The 25,786-nt window shown below is 36.5% G+C and overlaps 1 protein-coding gene across 1 annotated transcript; it reads right to left on the reverse strand.

Annotated features, from left to right (window-relative positions):
- Positions 1-90: 90 nt before the first annotated feature.
- On the reverse strand, positions 91-20,216 carry CFAP300 (cilia and flagella associated protein 300). Its single transcript, XM_058854981.1, has 7 exons — positions 20,074-20,216; positions 19,562-19,643; positions 17,845-17,917; positions 12,364-12,530; positions 10,010-10,182; positions 4,632-4,698; positions 91-476 (listed from the first exon to the last, which is right to left on the reverse strand). Exons 1-7 carry the CDS (start codon positions 20,181-20,183, stop codon positions 348-350), a joined length of 801 nt encoding a protein of 266 aa, XP_058710964.1. The 5' UTR covers positions 20,184-20,216; the 3' UTR covers positions 91-347.
- Between the last annotated feature and the right edge of the window lie 5,570 nt (positions 20,217-25,786).

A 25,786-nucleotide genomic window follows, 5' to 3' on the forward strand; every position in this document is an offset into this window, starting at 1 on the left:
CCGTTCCGTAGAGCTTTCACCGACTGCAGAGCCTCCCCTGCAGTTACGCGAGGCGGGTCTGTAAAGCTGGCTCGTAAAAATGACGAGACCTCTAGAGAAACACTTTTTATTAGATAAAACGGGTGAGGGAAGGGGGGAAACGGCCAAGAAAACAGCTTCAAGAACTATAAATACCGGAAAACTTTTGTCACTAACCACATAGTGACATCTGAGTGAACGGGAAGCACTTCAGAGCGTGTCACCAAGGAGTTGAGCTTTCCTCGTCAGAAAACTATTCAATGACTACCTCAACCCACCAGAAAGAAGGCAACCTCCATTACAAAATTAGGGACCAGCCAGGTTTATAATTAGTTTGTAAATAGGCTTCCGAATCGGTGATATAGAATATTCACGTGTCGCTTGCAGGGATCCACAATCAAGTAGGCAAAAGTCTGTTGGTGGCTTTTGCTTGAAGGGTAACACAGGCCATTAGCATCCTGACAGAAAGAAAAAAAACCGAAACAGTATTAGGGACAATAGAGATATCTGTAAGAGAATTAACAAAATCTGAAGTTAATAATATTGTTCCAATTGTAACAGTTTATTGCACAACAAAATAGAGCAAATACACCACAGTTTATTTAAACGGTATTATCTCCCCATGAGGATCCCAACACTACAAAATGCACAGTAATTCTGGCTAGATGTATCAAATAACCTTGAGGTAAATGTAATATTTATATAAAATGTAAAATTAAACATGTAAGCAAGTGTTTACACAATTAGAGCCTAAAATACAAAGGATTAAATATACAACAGCCCATCACGTTTCTTTTGAAAGAGAAAAAAAAATCATGTACTCTATATTAATACATAAAGCTGTTCCATCCATAATTTTTTTCACTTAACACTTGCTAATGCATCTGTTCAGGTTCCAATATTTGCATTTAAGCAAAATACTCATTACAGATCACATTAACAACTTTGGACTATTACTGAAAACATCTTGTGTTCCAGTCATCAGAAAGGGCTTGAAGGGATTCTAGACACCTAGCTGCAAAATCCTGAAAAAACATATTCAGCTGACAATCAGCATAGGAACTGGGCTCTTCACATTAACATCCCATGTCTGTACATGTCAATAAAAGCTTCAGTGTTGACAGAGCAGCACAGCTGGACACACTTCAAGTCCAGTAGGGATCCAGAAACTAGATGGAGGGATTTTTAAATGGTTGGCTTTCTTTATTTAGTCAGTGTGGTAACTAAATATGTGAAAGACCAATAAATATGTAGCTGACACCTCCTTTCTTTTAAAACATGAAACGGTTTCCTCCTGCTCCCCAACACCTTTCTACAACAGTTGAAGAGATGTAGGTTCTGTTACACTTTTCTTGCTTGACAGAAATTGCTGTATTGCATATATTGTTTGTTTTCTTCAGGAAAATTTTAAATTTACAGACTACAGATTATTCCGGATTCTACATCTCTCACATTCTTTTGTTGAAGCTGTCCTCCTTTGCATAAAATAATCTTTTTTTTTGGACCAAGGAAACATGAAAACCATTGCCTCTCTCAGTGGTTAAGTCAGCTGAGAAGGAAAAGAGCTGGGTCCCCATTTCTGGCCATCTGTGAATTTTATCCTTTAGGTGTTACTGGTATCCCATTTTCTCCTTCTACTTCAAAGAGAATGAATCCATTATCAGATGTTCTGCTGTCTTCCTTTGGGGAACTATTCAAACACCTAAATCTTAAATTAAGCTAAGCACCTCATAAAAGCACTGTTTGAGACAGGTAGAGATTTGATAAGATTTATTCCCAAAATATTCCAATGGTAGTCAAATGCCACAAGCTAGAAATAGCATTCTATAAGCAGCACAGCATACAAGCTCTGTAGCTCCAATTGTAGGATAACTAGCTCTCTTCAGGTGTTTTTTAAGGATACATTTGTAACAAACACTAGATTCTCAACTGCAGTAAGAACAAATTTTATGATTTTATAGGGCTCAGCATCAAAGGGAAGGTCTTCGGAATCTGATCCAAAAATAACCTAAGCTCATGCATGTAACTGAAGAAAAAAACAGTAAGACAAGATCAACATCAAGATGTGGTTGCTAGTTAAACACTTTTCCCACTGCTACTGAGGATCCCACTCCTGCAGTCTTTGTGGAATTGATGGATGGCAGTTGAGGTTTTGACTGTTTAGAGGCACTGAGAGCCCACTAAAAATTTGTTCAACAGCTCAAGAACAAAAACAATGTGGTTCTAGCAATGAGGCATTTCAAGCAATATACCAACCTCGGTATCAGGAAAATAGTCAATTTAACCTAATTAAATGAAAAGTGTTCTTAAGTTTATTTTAATTAGCAAAAGAGGTAATAAAACCCCTAAAATGCTTGACTATAAAGGCTCTGATATTTACATTCATGCATGTACACAAGTTAAGAATCATACCAATTCCATCTGCAGTGTGGACTTTGGTTCACACATGCAGGGGGTGTAATGATTGATTTACTGATGTTAGAGTAGGATCATTTTATTTTTTCTTTGTAGCAACACAGCTGATGATTTAAGAATACATATGCATAGCATAAAACAGAAATAAAAATACTGCTGAACATTCTCAAAACTGCATAATGTAATTGACAAACTTTTTAAATACTTCTTGAACAAACTTTGCATTATTCTGATTTCTAACACTGCCACAGTTTGGGTTCAAGTAAAGAAAGTTCCAAAATATCATTGAGCATTCCAATATTTAAGCTGTAAAAGTGTTTCATTATATGCAAAGCTCCAAAGCTCTCAAGGGTTAATGTTAAGGTTTGGAGTTAAACAGAGTACTTTGTCACAAGATCTAAAATTATTTCTCTTATGATGCCTAGGTCTATCATGTTTTGATGCTAAAGAGCTCTACAGACATTTGTAAGAGAAGCCTCAACAAATTTATTTATTTTAAAAATGATTTATCTATTTTCATCAAGCTAGGAGGATATGACCTTTTCTTACAGATACAAACCAAGAAAATTTGGCTTAAAAAGTTAATAATAAAATATGTAATATTCTAATGAATATAATTAAATTATATACTTAATAATTAAATTAATAATTAATAATTAAATTAATAATTAAACTGTAATCCACATAAGTATTATAATATCACTCTACAGTTATTTATCAAATGAACTCAGAAACTGAATCCACTGCATAAATGTAGTTATCTCCTTGAGAGAAACTTTTCATCACAAACACGAGACATTAGTGCTCCAGTAAGTGTCCTTCCTGTGTCAAGTGAAGTAGTTTTGATCCACAAAACCGTTAAACAGTCTAGACATGCTGTTTAGCCTTTCTGTTTTCTGAGACAAAATTCTTCAAGACGTTCTTTAATAGAAAATGTAATTTCAGAATTCTCCTTCACCCCACAAATTTTCAGAATGTGCAGTAATCCCAATTTTTCTCCAAGGGTACAAGGAACATATCCTGCTCTGCATTAACAGTGGATCTTCTTTTGTCCATCTATTTTATTTACAAAAAAGTTGCTAAAGTTTGGTTGGGGTTTTGTTTGTTTGTTTGATTTTTTCCTCTGTAGTTCTCATGATATTTAATGTATGGCAAACACAGGGGAGCTCTTTAATGTCCATCTACCTAAACACAGAAATCTGCAATTCACATCAATGCATTTGATTCAGAGGTTGGAAAGGACCAGTAATAACAGAAGAACATCCAGTTACCAGGGTTTTGCTTTTTTATTTTTATTACAGTCTGCAACATAGCAGAAAGATAAATTTTGATACACCCATAAAGTGTTTATTTTCAAAAGTCTTTTATGAATCATACATAGTACTTAAAAGATGATGACCAACAGATGAACAACTGGGTTATTGGCAACCTACAGGGAAGTTTGTGCAGGCTGAAATGACATCAGCTACTGCTGTTGAAAGTCGGTACATTATCTGACATTTAATTATCACATATTCTGGTTACTCAAGAAGAATTTGGAGTAGTTCATCCTACTGTAACAACTTAAATGACAGATATGCTGAATCTAGTAAACATGCAGTCAGTTCTCAAACTTATCTTGATGGTAAATGTATGATTTTGCAAGGGAAACAGATAGGAATGAGACTTGACGAGGGAGGGGAAAAGAGGTTAGCAGTCATCTCACCACCCCAGCCCTTTTGTATACTAAACATCCTTGCAGTCTTTACAGAAAGAGATGCAATACAAGCTATTTACAAAGCTCTAGCAACATTTCAAAACAGAACCATAGGAAGTCAAGAGTGCATCCTTGATCCTTGTTGCTAACTCAAGTTTTATTATTATCTAAACCCAGAATTACTCAGATTTTATTTTTTTTTCATTATCTAGTTTCTGGATGACTGTTATGATTTCCACTGCAATCCAGCAAATCTATTTTTAGTGAGCTACCAAATAAAACTTTAGCTGGTGGTTACTAATGAAAAGTTAGTAAAGAGGATGAGAAACAGGATGAGGCCAGGGAAAGAGTTAATGAATTAAAAAAAAAAAAAAAACAGCTATGGGGAAATAACCCATTATAATGGAATATTATATTTTCTTTTTGTAAAAGTAAATTCATTATTTTCATGTTATATATATTAGTGCCAGTAATATCCCATATACAAAATATTAATACTTACATATGCAGACACTCTGAAGACTGTAGAAATAATATGTATTTCTTTTGTTTCAGGGTTCTTTTGAACACTGAAATACAGGGGTATAATACATACTTAGTATATATCATAAATACTGATAATTAGACTCTTTAATTTATTAAATACATTTTAAACATATGCATTGTGTCCTTGCTCAATTTTTATGAAGGTCAAATTTATAGCTAAAATTATGTCATAGTAAACATAAAAAGCTATGTGGCCATTGTTAGATAACAGAGTTATTGTGATATTTTACTTAAAAATATTGAATATATCTAGTCATCTGACTTGGTTTCACTGTTCTCAGCTACTAAATCACAGCAATATTACCCAGACCTAGATGATTCCGATGATTCCAAATATAGAGTTTTCATTTTGATAGATACAAAAAATTATGCAGCTAAACATTTCATAAAAATCTTTTCACATATTCTTTGAGAAAAAAACCTGCAAAGTGAAATGCATCTTAATACAGACTACAAGAAGTAGCAGCAGTAATGGTGAAGAAATACATTCTTTAGCTCATTTTTTCATTAGTATATAATTATAGTTTAGGTTTATTTTTTCTCCTTTGGAATTTTGTATATATAGTCAGCTAGGCAACTTGGGATGGGATTAGTTCTGAGCTTTTATATTTAGACTGTTTATTGTGAAGATTGCCATTTCTTTCATCACATTTACTAATAACACTGGATATTATTGAAAATAAACCAGGCATCTCAACCTATTTGAAGTATTTTAATATATAATTTTTCCTCAAGTCTGCTTTAAGTGATGCTTACATTTCTTCAGAAATTAGATCATGCAACTGCTATTCATTTATCTAATTTTGCATATTCCCATTTACATTAACTAACTATGGAACAGCTGAGGCTTAAAACTTCTATACTTATACGCTTCCAAGAAATGCATAGCTCAAAACCTGCCTTGTCACAAATAGGTTCCATTCCTAAGGAAGGTCCCAGTGTAGACAAGTTACAAGAGGATGCGTGAAACAGCCCAGTTGAACACCACACCAGGTCTAAGCTGTGACAGCAGTCCACCGTTACCAGAGCTTTGGCAAAGCTTCTTTTTATAAGAACAAATAAATCAAGCAACAACACCTTTGTTGATTCAATCTCTGCAGCCAGTAAAAGAGATTGACTCTCCAATTAACTGATTTCATCTGTAGAGTAATGACACAGTCATGTTTGAATCTATACTGTGAAGCTAATCTTCCCTGTGGTCAGTCAGTAATGAGGCCTTCTCAGAACTTTTTGTTGCATCTGACATGTTGACATACTCAACAGTGGATGAAGACAGCACTGCTGAAATCGGTACTGACCCCAGTTGTCTGCCTTCCCACCCCTCCAGAGATGACTGCCTTCCCAGCAGGACAGCTCAGCTACCTCATGACTCAGCTTCTGAACCACTGCAGTTTACTGACCAGCACACTAAGCCAAACTAACACAGATGTCATTTTATGCTGAAACACCAGGTTGTAACTGCAGCAGTTCAGAAACTCTTCAACCGTCTCTGTGGAAAGAGTGACAATTTTCAGAACAAGACATAGAGGACTGGTGGCATTATTGCCTTCTACCATATATCACCACCCCCAAAAGCACCAGTTGTATTTAAGTGGCTCTGACTTCAGATTCTTCTGCCAGAAAACTATCCTGTCAATTTCTGGCTTCTTAATTTTCATGTTATATATGTATATGTATATGTATATATATATATATATATGTGTGTGTGTGTGTGTGTGTGTGTGTATGTATATGTGCATGTATATGTATATATATATATTTATATATATGTGTATGTATATATATATATGTATATATGTATGTACGTATATATTTATATATCTGGGATACCAAAGAATATTTATTTATTCCTATTTATTCCATGACCTTGAGAAATTTTCCCCTTGTGGTTAGCTTCCTGTAAGCAATTTTTCAGAATGTTTATTTTCAGTACTTTGGTTATTTTTTAAGGCAAAAATTTGTGTCTGTTAAAATCAAATGAATTCTTCCTTTGCTGGACTTGAAAGAAAACCAAGAAGTTGCCTTTGACAAACTCATTTTCTCTATTTCTCTTTTTTCCCCTGAAAGGTTTTAGAAAAAAATTATCTTGTCCTTTTGAAGAGGATAGTATTTCTTTAAAAATAATGTTAATAGCCCCATGTTCTTTCAAATTGTTAACTTCTAAACTATTCATTTGATATGGTAGTACATCGTTTTAATGTGCATCTATTCTCTTTTTATGAAGAGCAAATATCCTCATGGTCTCTTTATTCACTTTGGGCTTTATTTATATCCCAACCTTCCTGGCAATATTTTACTAGGCTTTCCAAACAATAGAAGAGCAACTTAATACTTTCAAATACATTCATTCATTATGGGGGAAAGGGCATGGAGATGGAAGTAAAGGAAGGAGAAGAAAACAATCACTACAAGATGCTACAGCAGCTGTCACCATGGAAAGACACTTAGAAAAATCAGGGGGTAAGTACAGAAGACAAGATTTATCAACAGAGATTCATAGATTATATTTTCATTATTTCAAAGTTTTTGTCACATAAATATATTCTTTAAATCAAAATACTACAACAAGGGATTTGAAATTATTTAGTGTTGTATTATTTAGTGTTGTATCCTGTAAAACCCATTAGGTTACACAGAATACAACACTAAACAGTAGAATTTTGCATGGATTCAACTGATCACAGACTAATTACTGATGGGTTAGTAACAGACTACAAGTTGTGCCTTAATTTTTTAGTAAGAATATATCACTCTTTTTGCAAAGAAAAAAATCTCCACCATTTAGTAGCTGTATTTGGATGTACCTAGCTTGTAAAATATCTAGAGCTGTTAACTTCAAAAATATTATTTCATTTGCTCATAATAAAGCGATGCACATAGAAATGCTTTAATAAAATGAAACCTTAAAACTTTTTACACTATTTTCAATGCTAGTGCCTTGGAGTTAGAACTCAGGTATGGCCAGAAAAAGAATTTGTAATAAAGATAAGTAGGGAAAAGCTCATTAACAGGTCTGCTGCTCCTAGCAGTAAAGGCACTTCTGTGGAACTCCTCATGCCAAGGCTCTTGCCCATAAGGAATACTGTAACAGGACTAAACAGTGGTAGCTCATACTTCCATAGGCTCACGGTTACTAGACTGAATTAATCTGTGGCAGCTAATTTTTTAATCATCAGCAGCCAGCAGCTAATAATTATTAAGTATCCATTTGTTTTTTACCAAGCTTTCTGATCCTCAAACAAAAATTAAACCTTAAGGATATTTTACAGAATTTTAAATACCTTGAAAAGCTTTTAATATCACTTTACAAAGAGTAGAACGTATCCAATGCAACTGTCATCCAAGATACAATGAAACCAGAAGATAGCAGTCTAAGAAAAAATTTAAACAAAACTTGGTATTAAATACAAATTTGAGGGTGAAACAGAATTTAAGAGATCGTTAGCAATATTTTACTGAAAATAAGAGGCTATAAGAAAGTAATTTTAATTGCTTTATTTTCTGGTGTAATTTGCACAAGAATGAAGTAACAGTGCACAGCATGGACCAGAAATTAGAAATTAAGTTGAGACTGTCATTAGTGTCCTTATTCAGAGCCAGTCACTGTCTTTTTCTCTCTTAACACAGTGGAAATAAAACAGAAGCATCATTTTGGATAAACTGGGAGCAGGGGGAAATGAGACCAAGCAAAAGACAACCATGATTCTGAAGAGGGAGGGAACATCTGAAATGTCAAGATCAAAAGCTTTTCTCATGGGACTGACAAAGAACTCAATATTAAAGGAGAAAGAAGAAAGATTCAGTGAAATGGTAAATTTTGTTTTCAACTGGTAACCAGTGCTAAACACCAGCTCCTCTGGCAGTGAGAAACCAGCAGACATTTACCAGCACAGAAATGGAGAGACACATGGTACACAAATACTGAAGATCAATTACATCACTTCAACACTTGGGAGGATAGAAAGCAATCTACCAACTGGCGAAAAAAAAACCAAACCCAAACAACACAGGAATACATTTTGAAATATTTTCTCCTAAATATTTTATGAAGGGCAGAAGCAGCCTGCAAGAGGAAAATACAAAGGGATAATAGGGAACAGGTTGAGGATACAGAAAAAATAAACTTTGAAAGCAGGATGAAATTGTGGGAGGATCTTGGCAGAGGCTTTTTTTCTCTTTTAAGTAACAAGAACTATTTGACATCCTTATCAAATTTTACAGCATGAAAAAGAAAAAGAATGGAAAGAGGTTTAAGGAGATAGGAAGATAAAGCAAATGAATGGCTTAGAACAGAACTTGAATATATTTAGGATAAAACAACTCAACAGGAAAGGGGAGCAGTAAAGTGAAGGAACTGATTGAATTTGCTCTTTGTCCTAAATGAATTCAACAACAGAAGAGCAGAAACAGCTGCAGTCAATGCAGAGTCACCTATGGCCCAGGACTGAAGGAACAAGCAGCTTGATTCAAGTGCAGAGTGACCAATATAAAAGAAAAGGGAGGTTAAACATTGATAGTTCCTTTTATGTCAGATGCTGTATTTCTGAAGAACCCACTTGATTCTCATCTATGTATGAGATGAAAATACCAAAACCACTCATACTAACAAAAATTTTAGTAATATCTTTTACAATCTTTATATTTCCATTAGTTTAACTAAGAATTAGTCTGTATAACCAGTAACTACATTCCATTTCCCAGCAACCAGAACATAAGAAGTTTTGTTAACTAGAGAAGTCAGCATATGGATATATCAAAGCAGGACAAAAATTGCGTGTTTACAGTGAATCTAAACCTCTGATCAATTATCTCTAATCTCAATGGAAAAAAATCCCCTCACATAAGGTTCCAAATAATTCCATACACCAAATGTGATAAAAAATGTTAGTTCACCATGTCACATTAACAGCAAGAATCTATCACCCTTAGCTTTACACTGGGAGAAGTGTATTTGCAGAACTAGGAAGACCAAAATCCAACTGTATTAAAAAAAAATCAAATAAAAAAAAAATCAGCAGGGATAAAAAATAAATGGAACTGAAAGTTTCAACTAATTATTTCAATTTTTAAATCCTAAATTAAAAGCAGTTTAATTGAAAGTAGCCCAAGATAATACAGGCAAGACTCAATTGTTGATATTTTATCAATGAAAATATGCATATATTTTTCCACAGAGCTACTACCATTTTTCCATTGTATTTTGATATTTGGACACAAAAAAGCTTGCAGGTGGGTTAAAGAACAGCCCCATTTTTGAAGCAGTAATGTAAATCAACACAAAGTATCTATGGACAGTATATGTACACAGTTTTACAAAAAGTGAATAACACTTACCTCACCAAGTCTTTATAAAAAGCTTTTGTAGTTTCTAAGTATGGGTCAACTGCATCTTCAAACTGGCAAAGAGTTCCTCCAATGCAAAAATGCTTAAAAAGACAGAACAGAAATTCCTCACGATCCAGTTGAGTGAATAAATCATAATGGTCAGAATCCTCCAGAAGCAAGACCTTGTGGAACACAGAAAAAACAAGGAAGTCAATTTGATAAAAATTTATTTAAGATTTAGCTTATAAATAATGCAATTAGTACACAAAAATTATGTCCATATAAAGTATATTGATGAGGGATGGAAATACATATTTCTAAATCCTTCTTCCAATGATGCAATTAGGTTCAAAATCCTTACATATAATATAAAGCAGAATCACTGTCAGATTTGTGTCCAAAAGATAGAAATTAATATTTTTCAAGTCTTGTTCTTTGACTGTACTGATTAATTGTCTGTCATGCTAATGAAACAATGAATCTGAAAGTAGTCCACCTATATTTGATATGTCAATTGCTGTTAAACAATTTGGTAACTGTTTTTGGTAGCATTTGCTTTTTCACTTTTAGACTGACACAGTCATTTCACATTTGTAAAGGAATCCTGAGGATCTCCCAGAGGTCACTCAAACTGCCATCATTCTTTATTGCAGACTCCAGTGAGCCCTGATCTGTGGCCTGGATTAGCCAGACATGCATCCAGCTGCCTCCATGCATCTCACCTGCCTCTTGCTGAGATATTATGTGAACACAGAGGGCTTGCCAGATTAGTGTCAACACTGGTTCGTGTAAATGTGGGCAGGAATTGTAACTCACAATGGCTACAAGACATATGAGTCACATCAGCCAAACTGCAGATGCCAGCCCAGGCAAACTGGTCAAAGTTAGACATCTGCCCACTGCTCTCTGGTCCTCTTTATAAAAAAACTACACAACTTGAGTAAAAAGGGGTCAGAGCAACAACTGTTTTGGATGGCCACCTCATACATATTCCAACCTCCTTGGCTGAAACAAGACAACACATGGCAGGTAGGAAAGAATCATGGAGTCTTGCAGATGAGGGCCACTCTCTGACACCAAGAGACAGTTTGGTGCCCCCTACAGTTTTCTGTCCTAGAGCCCTGACTAATTAATTTGAAGTTTTGATGTCATTCCTGGACTGACTTATTTTTTCTGCTGTCTTAGGTCTTAGGAGTAGGAATCGCCTTTGTTTCAAACCAATGTTAAACCCTCAGCTTGCAAATGCTAACACACACATCACTTCCATGGAAAGGAAACTGGGAAGACAGTGAAACCCCAATAATTTCTAATTTCAAATGTTGCCTCTAACCTTCCTACACACAATATATTTAGTTTTCAGAAAACATTTTACATGTACCCAAATTATAAATAAATACATGTATTTTGAACTGCTAGGCTACAAACTACATCTGAAATTCAAACATGAGCTTGAGTTCTCACCTTTTCCCAGAACTTTACAAGACAGACCAGTATTTCAGGCCACATCCTGTAACCAGTGTCACAGGTTCAAATACGTTGCCTTCAAAGGATTTGCCAAGTGCAAATGAGTGCAACTCTATAATTATTTAGTACTTATGTTGATTATATATACAAGGAGGAGCAAAATCCAGTTCTCCCACACTATGCTTTGCTAATGCTACACAAACATAAGTTTAAAAAATGGTTTTAGCTTATGAAGTCAAAAGAAACATAGTAAAGACGTACATTGATTAAAAGGGTGCCACTGCTAGAGATTCTTTTTCAGATAATCTGCTTTATGACACCTCCACTAGAGTATAACAAACAGTTTTACATTGCAGGCCTGTTCAGGAGTTGTATTTAGTAATTTTTCAGTATTACACAGAAAAATAATTTCCTTTTCCATAGTTCCTCTTGCTTTAGAGAAAATGTATTAAGATGGCTTTCTTTAAATGCCTTCACATATGATTGTCATCCTGTCCAGGAACGCTTCAGGACGTAGCTATCAAACACATTCAATTTTATCCCCTACCTTGAAGGCTGAGTGAACCTACAGCTCTGAGTATCACAGCATCTTGTCTTTGGCACCCTTTGTTTCCCCCTTCTAAGCAAACAAACAGTTGCATTTCCCCATACACCCCCAGCACTGACTGCCTGAGACATAGGTGGGTAGAAGGCAGCTTTATTTTTTTCTCCCACTTAAAAATGGAAGAGGGCTTACCTGGAAAAAAAGTTATTTCTTTCACATATTCAGGCACTGCAGTGCTGCAGTTTGAAAACTGTGGTTATTGATCCCTGTTTTTACCACTGTTAGAAAAAAACCAACCTTATAATACCTAATAGAGTAGGAAAAATTATAATAAATTATTCATTATTACACTGACCTTCCTTAATTCATCAGAGATAAGAATATCATCATAATAGTCATCATAACATTTCACAATAGTTCCAGTTTCTCTAACAATTCCTTCAGAGTACAGCCGATCAAAAAATGACATGGAAATCTGTGTACAGGGTACCACAGTAGCTTCAATTTTTGTCACTTTGGAACCTGGAAGATATAGGAAGCTGGTTGCATGTTTCATGTTTTAAAAAAAAAACCACAGATCATGTAAGTATGACTCAATCACGGAGTCCCCCCAAAAAACCCCAAAAACAAACAAAAACAACAAACCAACCAAACAAAAAACCAAAGAAAGCTACGAAGGAAACCTAAAATTCATCTCAATTCTACTTTCCATTAAGGCTCATGTGTCTGCTCCCCCTGTTGGTAAATACCGTCAACCGAAACTAGGGATAGATGGAACACCGTGTGAACCCAGCATCACATTAGATCACACCCTTAGAAAATCATATTCCACAGCTTAACCTTAAAGCATCTGAGAACATATGCCGAATTTGGCATGATGAAGCACTGAAGTCAATAGCTGCTAACAGCACCCCACAAAGTAAAAACCAAAATGAACAGAGTCTTGAAGAATTTTTGACTTAAGTACTATATTGAACGTTTTAAAAAGCTATTTTGTAGCCACTGTAAGCTTTATTAACCAGCTATTTCAGAAGACGAAAAAGGTACTATCAGCACTTCCTGTATGAATCTGGAGTATTATCTCTGTAATCATTAAATGCAGAATATGTTTTTCTATAATTTATTTTTCCCTCTGCTTGCAAATCTTCCAAGACTGTATCCTGTTGCTCACAGACATCTAGTGCCATTTGAGATGCCCTACAGTATTTTCCTTAAAGAGGTATCAGTCCATAAGGGCACGTCTTCTCTATATACAGTGTTACATCTACAAATCTATCTGCATGGTATTGGATAACTTAAGGCATCTCAAGTAGCATTACGCCCCATGTTTAAGAAGCTTTGGACTCAGACCAGTTCTGCCTGCTATCTGCAGTCCAAGTGTTCAACCCAAGTGTTAGAACATGTTCTCTACCCATCTTCAGGTCCACCTGAACACCCTTCAAAGTGCTTCTAAACAGGAGAGGGGAGGAGAGCATGACTGAACACTGTGTCTCAGTGGAGAGAATATTCACAGCATTCCAGCTGTCCATGAGTTTATTCTTATCCCTTCTCCTCTGTAGGTTCCCTTCATGGGTGACTGGCCAGCAACATCACAGTATCTAAAGGCTTTTTATCATATGATTAAAGATAAAATTCAGTGCTGTCCTGACAAACTGACCTAAATGATCTAAGCATTACTATTTAGGAAATGTCCAAATTTCCCTCTAGATGACAGCATTTCAGGAGCAGAAACATGCCAAAAAGGGATGCATGAACCATGATGCTTCCAAGTGCACCTACCATTTCACTCCAACCCTAATCCTTGTAAGCACAGCATAACCTAAATTTTCTCTTGCCCCAACACCTACAGAAATATACTACTACATAGAGAAGAGACTATTTATTCATAGGTTAAGTAGGGCTGGCATTTTAATATCTAAACCTGTGTAAACTGTACCACCCAACCAATCAATACCAGGAAAAAAAATAAAGAGAAGTTATAAATTGATAGCTTGAAAATATGCCTGCTTAAGCTGAAATACCAACAGGAAATTTAAAAACTATTCTATTGGACCATTGTGAAGTCAAGAAAGCCTTTTAAAGACAAAACCCTAGCATTTAATTGCTTAGCTTCCTGTCTACAGACAATGGTTATGAAAAAGGGTATATTTTATTAAAGAATAAAAGGTTTAGTACATTCTCCTACCTGTACACACAGTGGCTATTAAAAAACCATATTACACAATCAAAAACAAGTCAGAAAAAAACATGAATTACAGCCTTAAAACCTATGAAAAAAACCCAAACTAATTTATAGTTATTTATTTATACTTCCTCCCACCCCCTCACTTCCAGTTTCCTCTAACTTCTAATTCTTCAGCTCCCTTTCCCAGGGATTGAATTTTTATTTTATAAGGGATTTAGTAAGAGCTAAATCAGCTTTATTCACATAAATAATTTTAAAATTAACATTAAAACCGGAGTTGACTAACAAACATCAGATGCTAAATAACTTGAGAAAAGGGAAAGATCCAGCTGCTAAGCTAAAAGTATAGGAAATTGAGCTATTTATAAGCCTTAAATTATAAAGATTTTATTGGTGGAAGGGAAGGAGACTTCTGCTCTGAAAAAAGGTTTTATGAAAATTTCAATAATAAAAAAAAAAATAAATCAAGAGCTTTGTAATCCATTCAGTAGTTCTGAAAACCAAACTACACATGGAAAAGTTTAAATACACTGCATGGTCTTACTCTCTGTTTGAGAGGTGAGATTTGAAATTCAGGATTTCCTGGACATGAATGATAGGCTTTAATAACACTATAAAAGTAAGCAGTAAAGGAGGAAGAAGAAATGCCTTGACAACTCTACAAGTAGAAAACAAAGAGATGAGAAATCCTGAAACAGTTTAAGTGTGACAGCCAACTCTGTTCTATATATCTATAAAGTGCTGCCAGTATACTTTTAAATTAACACATTGTATATACTATGGGGCACATAAACCCTGGATTAGGTATATTTAGAATTCCTCCAAAATTTAAAAAAAGTTTTTCATATCAGAAAAATATATTGTAACTTACTATTTACAAAACAGTTTATATATAATCCAAGTTCAGTGCTCAGTATTAAAAAGTAGGGTATTTCAAAAGTAAAAAGTGTAGGTTTATGATTTATGGGTTCATATGACATATAAAATTCTTTGCAAATTATACCCTATAATAGTAGTTTAAAAATTTCTGATTTAAGATTTCCTTCCAAATTTTAAAATTCCATTCTAAAGACAGAAATTGTTGAAGCTTCAAGCACATATGGCAACTTAAGAACCTTTCTTTAGGCAAATCCCAGTTTTTTTATTTACACAAATAGATGGTAACTTTACCCCTTTGAAGATAAATTTTCAAGTGTTAATTGAGCTTAAGCAGATACCGTCCTGCCTCCTTAAGACCGCTGACAGGTGCAAGGCCAGCAATGTATCCAGGGGAAAACAACTATTTAGTTCTCATTGCAGCTATTTAAAAACCACAAGACTCATACATAAATGGGTATGCATCAAATTTGTTCCTTTTACTGCTTCTATTTTTGAACTATCAGAGTAATAGATGAATAGGTGGCTTAAAGCACATCAGAAATATCAGATACTCAGCCTTGTAGCCAGAAGGAGGGGAAAAATATCCCTACTACAACAGGCAAAAAAAGAGGTCATGAAGTATCTTTCTGAGCAGAGGAAGCAGAGTAGAAAACATCCTTGTGTATCATTTACCTAAAATGATTTTATTTCAAGCAATGTTGAAGCTGGAGTCCTTGAAACAATATATTATTATAGAATTCTAGCAGGACAAAAAACACAGTAAGTGAAAAGGTGAAAAGAGGGGACCACAGCTGTAAAAAACTAAAGATTATTATGAAAACAAACACCACTGTAATGTTTTAATGCTTTATAATGCTTTATAATGCTTTAATCCTTTATAATGCTGACATGTTTCCGTGGGTCCATAAATACTTTCTGCCCAAGCTCATGGAGGGCAGGAGAAGAGAGGTTTCTATGGATCTATCTAAACCCCACCTATATTATACATTCAAACTATCTCCCTCATTAAAAAAAAAACAAACAAAAACTAACATTTTTGTTTGTAACAGAATAAATGCGGTATTTGAATCAACATAGACTATGTATTTTCTTCATATTTTCTAAAAAGCAAAATAAGCATGTTTCCAGTATCTTTTTAACAACAGGAATGTTATTTTAAAGTTACTTCACAGTGATAAGCAAATGGTATATCCAGGTTAATATATCAGCACTCCTGAAGAAGAAAATACTATGATTTTTACCTCCTCCCACTCACAGCTAATTTTTACTATATTTTCACAAAATGCACATGAAGACTAAGTATAGAAAAATGTGCCGACATTCCTCACCAAAAATAGGCAAAGAATGGGAAGATGAAATTTTAAGAGCAAACAGGGTACACCAGCTGTTCAGGATTTAGGAAAGGGAACCCTTCCAGTCCTTGGGACAAAATGCTTCACTTCTGTGAGGAAAATTGAGCAGAACCAAGAGTTAAGCTGGGTTACTTGGCAAGAGACCCTCCACTCTTAACACAAGGTATGTAACCTACTGACCTCCACTACAGGGACTGTCGAGTTGTAGACTAGACAGATAGCCTAAAAAAAATCCTGTCTAAAGCAAGAAAAGGTTTACTACTGACTTAAAATACATATATTTTCTTTCTGTTTGCCAGAGGAAGAGGTACCTTAAGGGGTACTTGAGATAGTTTTTGCATTTTATATATTTCAATAGTTTCAACAGTTAGGTGAAGGGTTTGGAAAATAGATTTTTGCCACAAAAAAGTGGCAATGTCTAGTGTCACTGTATATAGCAGGAAAAACCCATGCCAGTTCCAGAGAGCTGAAATGGAAAAGTTAGAAAATTCCCAAAGCTCCATTAAATATTTACACACAGTAGTATTTGCAGACAAACTAAAAGAAATGAGGGTTTCCCACTATCCTCTTTTAAGATATCCTTATTTTGGACAATCACTTTGGCAATATCAGAGATCACGTTATGCACAAAATACAATGACATTATCACATGCAATTGCCATGAATTTTTGTGTTCCTCTTACAAAATGAAAAACGCAATTTCAATGTGGTGATGTTTGCTTTTGGCCTTCCTGCTTTAGGGTCTCATTTGCATCTCCAGACCTAATGGAGTGTGCTCAGAAGTTTCTGATAAGCCAACAAGTTGAAGTGACCCTCACAGCATTCGCTGCAAGTGGAGCAACCTGTCCCATGGGGCTCATCTGGGCTTCCATCACCAAGGCTGTACAGACACCAGATTTACACCAGCTCAGGGTGTTCTCTACCAATCCTCTGCTCTCAAATTTAATTTGTAATAGAGCAATCATCTTCAGACCTGTTCCAAGTCAGGTCATTTCATCTATAGAAGAATGACCTTCTCCAAACGTTATCTGAGTAAGGTACTATTATAATTCCACAAATAATGCAGTTGTTTATGTCTGGATACATGGTCAGGTCAACTGGATGCCACAAACCATTTATAAACAGCTTCAGGTGCTTGATTTATGGAACGATGCAGGGGTCAAAAGAAAAAAAAGGCATAAAATGTGACAATTTAGTTACTTTATTCTAGAAGTAGAATCTCTTCCTATTACTTAGTAAAACAAGTAATTCTTTAAGATATTTCAACTAGATGAAAACACACATATATGAAATGTCATTATCAGAAAACTGTAAATTAGAGCAAAATAGTTAAAGCAAAGACTTTTATTTAAGATTAATTTATTCTAAATTTAACAGATTAAAAAAAATTAAAAGAAAGCTTAATTATTTCTAAATTTACCCAATGTAATCCATTGTCCTGAAGCTGACAGCAACTTTAAACTGGAGTTCACACTTTGATCATTAAAAAATGCCTATAATATTCAAATAAGAGAATACAGGTTAATGAAATGAAACAAAATCATCAGTTATAGTGCCTTGGATACTTTCAATCCAAATTATAAGGTTCCAATTAGTAAGTGGTTTCTGCATGATCTTTCAGTTTGTATACTAAATATCACACCACCAAATCCATGGCTTCGTAACTCAGTGTAGCCAGTGTCTTTTATACACAGAAGGTACCTTCAGGTGCATATTTACATATGTACTATAAAAGTTTTATAATAAAGCAGTTTTAGTCCAAGAACACACAGAAATGAATGAAATTCATGAAGGTACCGAAAATTGAGGAAGAGATGAAACAGTTCTATCTCTGCATACAATGTTGTTGAAGATAAAAGTAAGTTGCCAAATATTATTTTAAAATTTACTATTTTTAAATTAATTTGAAGCTTGGAGAAGAGACACGCAAAAATTATTAAACAGATATAGAGGAGATTCATAAGTTATTGAAGGGATGGAGGATATATTCCAGAGTAAGATTTGAAGAATTCAATCTTATTGATTTATCAATTAAAAGAAGGAGACATGCATAATAATGTTGATAGCTGGCAAGTTTCTATGATAGATAAGCTAAGAAAACCCACACTTACGTATATGCAGACAGAGTGAATAATCACTGAAGAAACTGAAACTGAAGAAAATGAAATGATGGATCTTTCAATTTCTGCATCACTAAATTTCTTTATTACTCCTCTGGGATACAGAGAGATCAGACATTACATATAATGGACCTTTTCTTCCCCAATTACTTCACAGCTCTTCAGATTTCATAACTTCATAGTGATAGCTTTACATTTTTAATTCAAAAGAGACAAGCATTGAGAGGGTAAATGGGTATTCTGTAAATTTCAATAATTTGAAATGTTTATAATTGGAAGATGAAATAAATATTGATGCATTTCTGTGTGAATTTAAGATATAAAGAAGCTGAATTCTTTACCCAGGATAACAATATAAAGTACACATATAAAATATCAAAGAGTTATTTTTAAAACAACAGATGCAAAATTCACATTTTAAAACCAAAAGTTTGGAGGTTTTTCTGTCTGCAAACAGATGCAGAGATTTGACTTTGCAGATGACAGAAATGGAGGACACAAAATCAGAAAGAGATTTGAGTCTCAAAAAGCTGGGAGTTCAAAATTCTAATGTAAAGCAATGGTATCCAATACATTTCAAAAGTTATATTTTCAGATATGTGGTGCATATGCACATCTAATTGCACTGTGAATTTACTGTGAGAAATTTACTGATAGCTGTAAGCATGTACACTGAAGTCTCACACTAGGTGGACTTCCCAACATGAAATGCTGCAGCCAAGATCAGCACCCAGTTCAGATTTCCATTCTTGGGAATCCTGAAAGACTAAATTGTTCCCTCTTAAAGCAGAGTAACATTAGTACAAAATAAAATATTTTTACTGGACAATACAGTTAACCCACAAAGTCAGAGACTTGAGCACCACACCTAAATCACCTCCTTTCAAGGAGACAGTGAGCAGACCAATAGCATTCAGCACTGCTACATTGTTCGCTGTATGCAGTTTTCCAGTAGCTATAATTTCATGGTGGGGGAAAAAAAAAAGTCAACTTAAAATACAAAGGATTTAGAACTACCATAAGAAACTCATCCTTTTGATAGGGCTTAAACTGCTGGTCAAAACTGAACGCCTGTGCTGTGATCCTGCCTTGCATGGACCTGAAATGAAAAAAATGAGGTTAAATATTCTGAAAACATACATAAAGCCCTATTCTGACCAATTAAATTTTGGGTTTTTTCCCTCCATTCCCGTTATAAGCGCCTCCAACCCTTCCTTGGAGGGCTCGAGTTGCGCTGGAGCCCCGCTGCGAAGCTGAAATAGATCTCGGCTCACTGTGGGAGGCGAGGACCGACGCCTCACACCTCAGAAGGCGCTGTTTGCCTGCCTGGAAAATATCAAGGAGACTTCAAATTAAGGGGCTGGGGGGAATTAAAAAAAAAAAAAAAAAAAAAAAAAAAAAGAAAGGAGAAAAAGAGATGTGGACCCGCCGCCACCGGGCGCGGAAACGGCTCCAGCCCTCAGCACCACGCCCGCCTGTTCCCCCGCTGCCCCTAGACAGACGCATCCCTTAGTGGGCGCTCCCCCCACCATCTGAGGAGTCTGTCCGCGATGTCCTTGTCCTGCAGGCAGGAGAAGGTTTTCTGCGGCAGGGCTCGGAACACGACGCCCGCCTCCCGGCGCCCTCCCTCCGCCGACATCTTGCCGCGGCCCGGCGGTTGCCGTGGAGACGGCACCGCCCCGGCGCGGAGCCCGGCCCCGCTCAGGAGCGTTCCGCCACCCGTGAGGGCCGGCAGACCCGGCTGTCCCCATTTTGTTTCTTGTTTGCCTACAAAATACCTTAATTCAACCCCAACCTTAGTTCAACTCCCTCTTCTCCTGTCTGTGCACCAGAAAAACTGAGGCTTGCTCAGCAGGCCGAGGCAGGGGCTGCCACCGCTGCCTTTGCCAAGGCCACCTCAGTGATACAACACCAAAACTAACTAGGAAAGGCCAGAGCTATCAATTATGAACTTCTAGCGAATCAAGGCTGCTAGCTGCTTGCTTCCCAGGATGCAGAGCCATCTGGGAGTAGCAAAACCGTGCTTTCAAACTCTTCCCAGTCCTAATTAAAGGAAAGACCATTGTTACTTCCCGTAATTATTTCTTCAAGTCTAGTAAAGCAAGGGACACCTTGCACGGGTTGGGGAATTTCCTGCCCTTTGCAGGCAAAGCAGTGAGAATTTAAGGCTGCTGCACACCTCATGCTGTGTCCTTCAGCAGCCCGACCTCTCCAAAGCCTGTGCTTGCTTAGCCACAAATTTCCAAAACTGAAATTTTTCCATTAATCTATTGCTCAGGCTTAGCAGTATTCCCATTTCCAAGAAGTTTGGCAGTGCTTTTGTTGGTTTCTAATAAAAAAAAAACAAACAAAAAAACACCCAAAAAAACCCCTAAGCTGGTCCACATCTTTGATTAGAAGTCAAAACTGTTGGCACATATCACCTGGTCTCATTGGCCTCTAAAAGGCTCCCAAAGATTTAACTGGTGGGACATTCATCAAACAGGCTTGTACCAAAGGAATTCAGAAGAAACTGATATCATAAGCCTGTTAAGAAGCCCTGTGTTAAGATAGTTTCAGTAGAATACATTTCTCAGTACATACTAAATTTTCTAGTGCAGTGGGTTGCAGTTCAGCAGACCAAGTTGCTGTATAGCAGCTATGTTTGTGAGATTTAAGGAGCCATTCCCCTATATATTCTCCATTATGTTATCTCTAAGCATTATGTAACACACTTCCATTTTTTTTTTCACCCCAGTAAATTTTGCTCACACCTAAGCAATGAGGGAAAATAAAGCTATGGTACGCTTCAAGATGTTTAAATGGTTAAAGATTTTTAATGGTAGCTCAAAAGGGGATAAAGAAAAAGTGTGCCTTCTCAGTGTTTAAATATAATGTAAAGTGATACAGGTGATACAAATTATTATAACCTTCTTCTCAACAAGTCTCCACCTACTCCAGCACTACCTCATCTGTTAAATTCCTCTTACCACTAATATTACTAGCCAGTGATTAAATAGGCAAAGTGAAAGAACTGGTTTGGGCAGGGAGTGATGCATAGCAACAACTACCAAACACATAAATTCTTGATTTCAAGTTGTGTGGACTCAAATGCAGGATTTAGAAACTGAACAAACAAAAGACTGAAACTTTAGGTCTTTAGGGAAAAAAAAAAAATAAATCCTACTGACTTTAGTGAGGATTTTATCTGATTAAAATGTTGTATCAGCTAGCATATGCTCAAAACCCTATAGAAATCTAGAGTGTTTAAATACTTTGATGAATCAGGAGTAAGGAAATGAGCAAGGACTTCAGGACTGGCCCAGAGGGATCAGGACAGGAAACTCTAAACTATGGAATTAATTTCTTTAATGTTGTGCCATTTACCTATCATAGTTTATGATTCAGTAGTTCCAGTTTAAGCAGTATACAATAATAAAAGTTAAATTGGGACTTTCAGTTTAAACACTGACCTCAGTATCCTCTGATGTCATGAACAATAGCCTGAAGAAGAAAGTCAGGCACAATACTCTTTTAAACACAGGCACTGAACTTGGTTTTTTAAAATGCTGAGGATTCTATCATCTCACAGAAGACATTTGGATGGTGGAAAATGTATTTTTCTGCTGTAAAATGAAGTCTGGTAAGTATAAACTGTTAAGCAATGGTAGTCACTCCCTTTTAAGCAGACAAATTTTCAGCATTGTTTGTTTTTCACTTATTTACTTATGTGTGATTTTGAAGAGTTTTACAGTGCTGAATAAACTGTGGGTCTTAAGTGCAAAGCAAACAAACCAGCCTTTCCACAGCAAACAAAAATCAAATTACAGAGGACCAGCCCTCTTGTACCTCTGCAAAGTGCATCAGTCTTTAAGGCAAAGGTCAGCTAGTGACAGAGGAGCAGCTTGTTCCAGTTGGGGTGGTAGTGAAGAACCTGAATGGCAGCACCTCCCTCCCTCCTGAAGTCTTCAGCATCGCTGAAGGATAGTTAAGCCATGTGAATTAACCAAATGGAGGGGGAAAGGGGTAATTATCAGTCTGTATATTCATCTATGAAATAAATTAGTCTTTCCAGTGTTAAAATACTGTAGGATAAGTCTGATGGAGAATAATTTAAAGTCTAGATCCTGCATCCAGTCTATAATGAGGACTAGAACTACCCAGCATAGAAGGCACTGTACATTACAGTGAAGTTCAGTTCCTGCAGAAGTTTTATGGGGTTTCAATGTCCAATTCTAGGCACTTGCACTGATAAAAGATTCCAGGTACAAGTCTGTGAGAGACAGAGACCAATTAGAAGCCAAATAAAAATGTATCTAAATCAGTGAATAGGAGTCAGTGGTATATCTGAATTTTCCCCTTTTTCCACCACCACCACCCCAAGCATTACTCTTCAGTAAGTTAAGATTGCAAGGCAGGAGCAATCTTACTCTGCTCCAGATTAGACACTAGATCCTCAGATGAGGGCAGGAATTAACACTTCTGCTTGCAGAGACCTTTTTTCTTTTAAAAGACAACCAAGTGGAGGCCTCACCCGGAAAGATCAGGATTTTACCATCTTTCAGCCTGAGGAAATCCAAGCTCAAAGCTTTTACATCTCAAGTGCCTCGACTATTAGGGCTGTTGTCACATCCTGAGTTAACCTGCTGCTGTCCTAGCAAGTTTATTTCTGGATCAGTGTCAGGAGCCTACAGAGACTCAGCAGGCACTTTTTCCTATGGTAGGGCTACTGCTCTACTGCTGACTCTACTGTGACCTTGGATCAGACAGCTGGGTGGGTCAGAAGTGAAAGGCACCTCAATGGGACCCTAATCCTCTTGGCTTGGGAGCTGCATTTCAGCCCAAGCTTCTTGTTGGAGCTGCATGGACAGCATGCTTGTGCCTGGCCATAAACCCACCAGTCCTGAGCCTGACCTCAGATTCAATCCCTTTGGACTGATCTGATGATCTGGACTCATGGTTGAACATGGTCACTGTCACCAGACCTGCTTCGCTGGTTAGGGTGCTGTGGGATGAGGCTGTGCCAGGGAGGGTACTGCCCTACCATCTTCACTGTCACAGTTGGCTGCCAGCTCAGCTGATTTTACAGAGCAGCCCCCTCTTGCAGCTGCCTGACACAAAGAATGTGGTTAAAAGGTTGTTATGCTTGCGGCAGATTTGTCCATATTGTCTGTCTTAATCAGCTTCATATATCTGAGTGACTGCTTCATTAATAACCTCTGCTTCCAAAGGGTGTGTGGTACATTGCTTTATACATGCACTGCAGCCCATTATGAGGCTTAATTCAAAAAGTAATATATATATATATATATATATATATATATAAAGTATAGATAATTTACAGTTTGCATCTTAAGTATTTAGAAATAAGTAGTAAAGAAAATATGTGAGGTTTAATACCTACAGTAATAGGTATAATAATATAATACAATAATGTAAGTTTAGGTATCAAAGCAACGAGAATTGCAATGTCTAGATTTTGTCTTTGGTCCTCAAGAAAGAGATATGAGATGCTGGAGACGCACAGTTAGAATTAAAGTGAGGCCCAGGAAACTCAACACAGTGTGTGTGAAATCATCTAGGCCAATTCCCCACCTCCACCAAGAGGGAAAGGAAGAGGATTCACACACTGAGGTCTCATGTCTACAATTTATATATTCTCCTGGAGATTCACTGCCTTCATCAAAGGCTGGTGTCTAAACACATTCTCTAAATCAGATATGACCTGATGCTACTTTTAAAGCAAGCAGAAGAAAAAAAGGGGTTCTGAGCTGCTAATTCTCTTTTCAAGCAATAAATGAGTATATCATATGCACAAACAACAACTGAGATGCCCAGTTTCAAATTCACCTAATGCTTTGAGAGTTCAACAGTATGCCCCATTTCTTCTAGGCCCACAAGCCAAACATATACTTGTGTACACAGTATTCCTGCACAGTTTACATATAAAAGCTTACAAGGTGTCTTGGTAGTTATGTCTCAGAAACTGTTTTGCTGTATAGAAGATAATATTTTACAGTAGTAGCTGGAGAATATAAACATGAATTTGTATCTATAATTTCTTGGTTAAGAATTTATGAAGGAGGGGACACCTGGGGCCTGTTTGAGTTCCAAAATACTCTTTATTACTTTTATCCAGTAACTGCCTAGCAGGAGATACTGATGTAATCTTGGATTTAGGCCTGCAAATTCTTAAGAAATCCTATTTTTAAATGTTTTTTACTTATTCTGGCTGGCTTTTTTTCCTTATTATTTGTGTAACCATTCTTCAAGGTGTTCTGTTATAAATTCCTTTAAAGTATAACAGTTTATCTCCCTGTATGAACCTAAGCACTGCAGAACCAGGCTACTGGATATAATGTTTTTCTCTGGACAGTGATCTGGGTGTTTGTAGGAGTAACTGGACGTCTGGGTGCTGGAAGCTTGATTCAGTTGCTTGAGCAGTTTGTCTGCCACCCAGGGAGGCTGGGACATCTTCATGGGGCTGTCAGATATGACACAACACCTAGAGGAGGACTGTACTTCTCCAGACTGGTGGCTGGAGGCCAGGTGGAAATTTTAAATGGCACTAGACTTAGAGGTGAGAGCTGAGACCTGGAGGTATGTTTCAGGTTCAGAGACATAATTTTAGGTGTCTACTTGTAGGTCTTTACAGATCAGATACACTTCCATTATCATCAAGGGAGATCAAGATCTCAATTTAATTGCAGAGAGAGGCGTTTCAGATGCCCAAGGTAATTTTCAGATTCAGCCTCAGATACCTCTTTTCTTATTTTCTGGAATGGCAGCTAGAGGCTGAGTCTGCTCTTAAGTAGTGGTGTATCTGACAGCTCCAGAAATGCCATACCCTACTTTGTCTCAGATGGAACTAGGTGGCCATGTGAAGGCACCTGAACTGAGTTGCAAACCAGTACTGTCCTTAGAGTGAACATTTATTCAGTTGATGAGATGAATAAATCTCCATAAGGTGAGCTCAAAACATCCTAAGCTACATAACTGAACAACAAAATTGAAAGCACAACTGTCTCTTCTATTGTAAAATTACTTACTATCCCTCTTAGCTCTGTGCACCTATAGTCTCAATAAAGCATCTATGACTATTACCTTCCCATCAGTATTTTGTACATCCCCGTTTAGCCCCTTTCCCCCATGAGCAAATTACAGCTATCTACAGGATCTGATCTTTCTTCCTCCCTCCCTTTGCTCCCAAATAACTCACATTGTTCCCAGCCTTGGGTTACTTTGTCCCTTTTACTCACACTG

The sequence above is a fragment of the Poecile atricapillus genome, chromosome 1 (genome assembly GCF_030490865.1).
Source record: "Poecile atricapillus isolate bPoeAtr1 chromosome 1, bPoeAtr1.hap1, whole genome shotgun sequence".
In the NCBI taxonomy this organism is placed as follows: Eukaryota; Metazoa; Chordata; class Aves; order Passeriformes; family Paridae; genus Poecile; species Poecile atricapillus.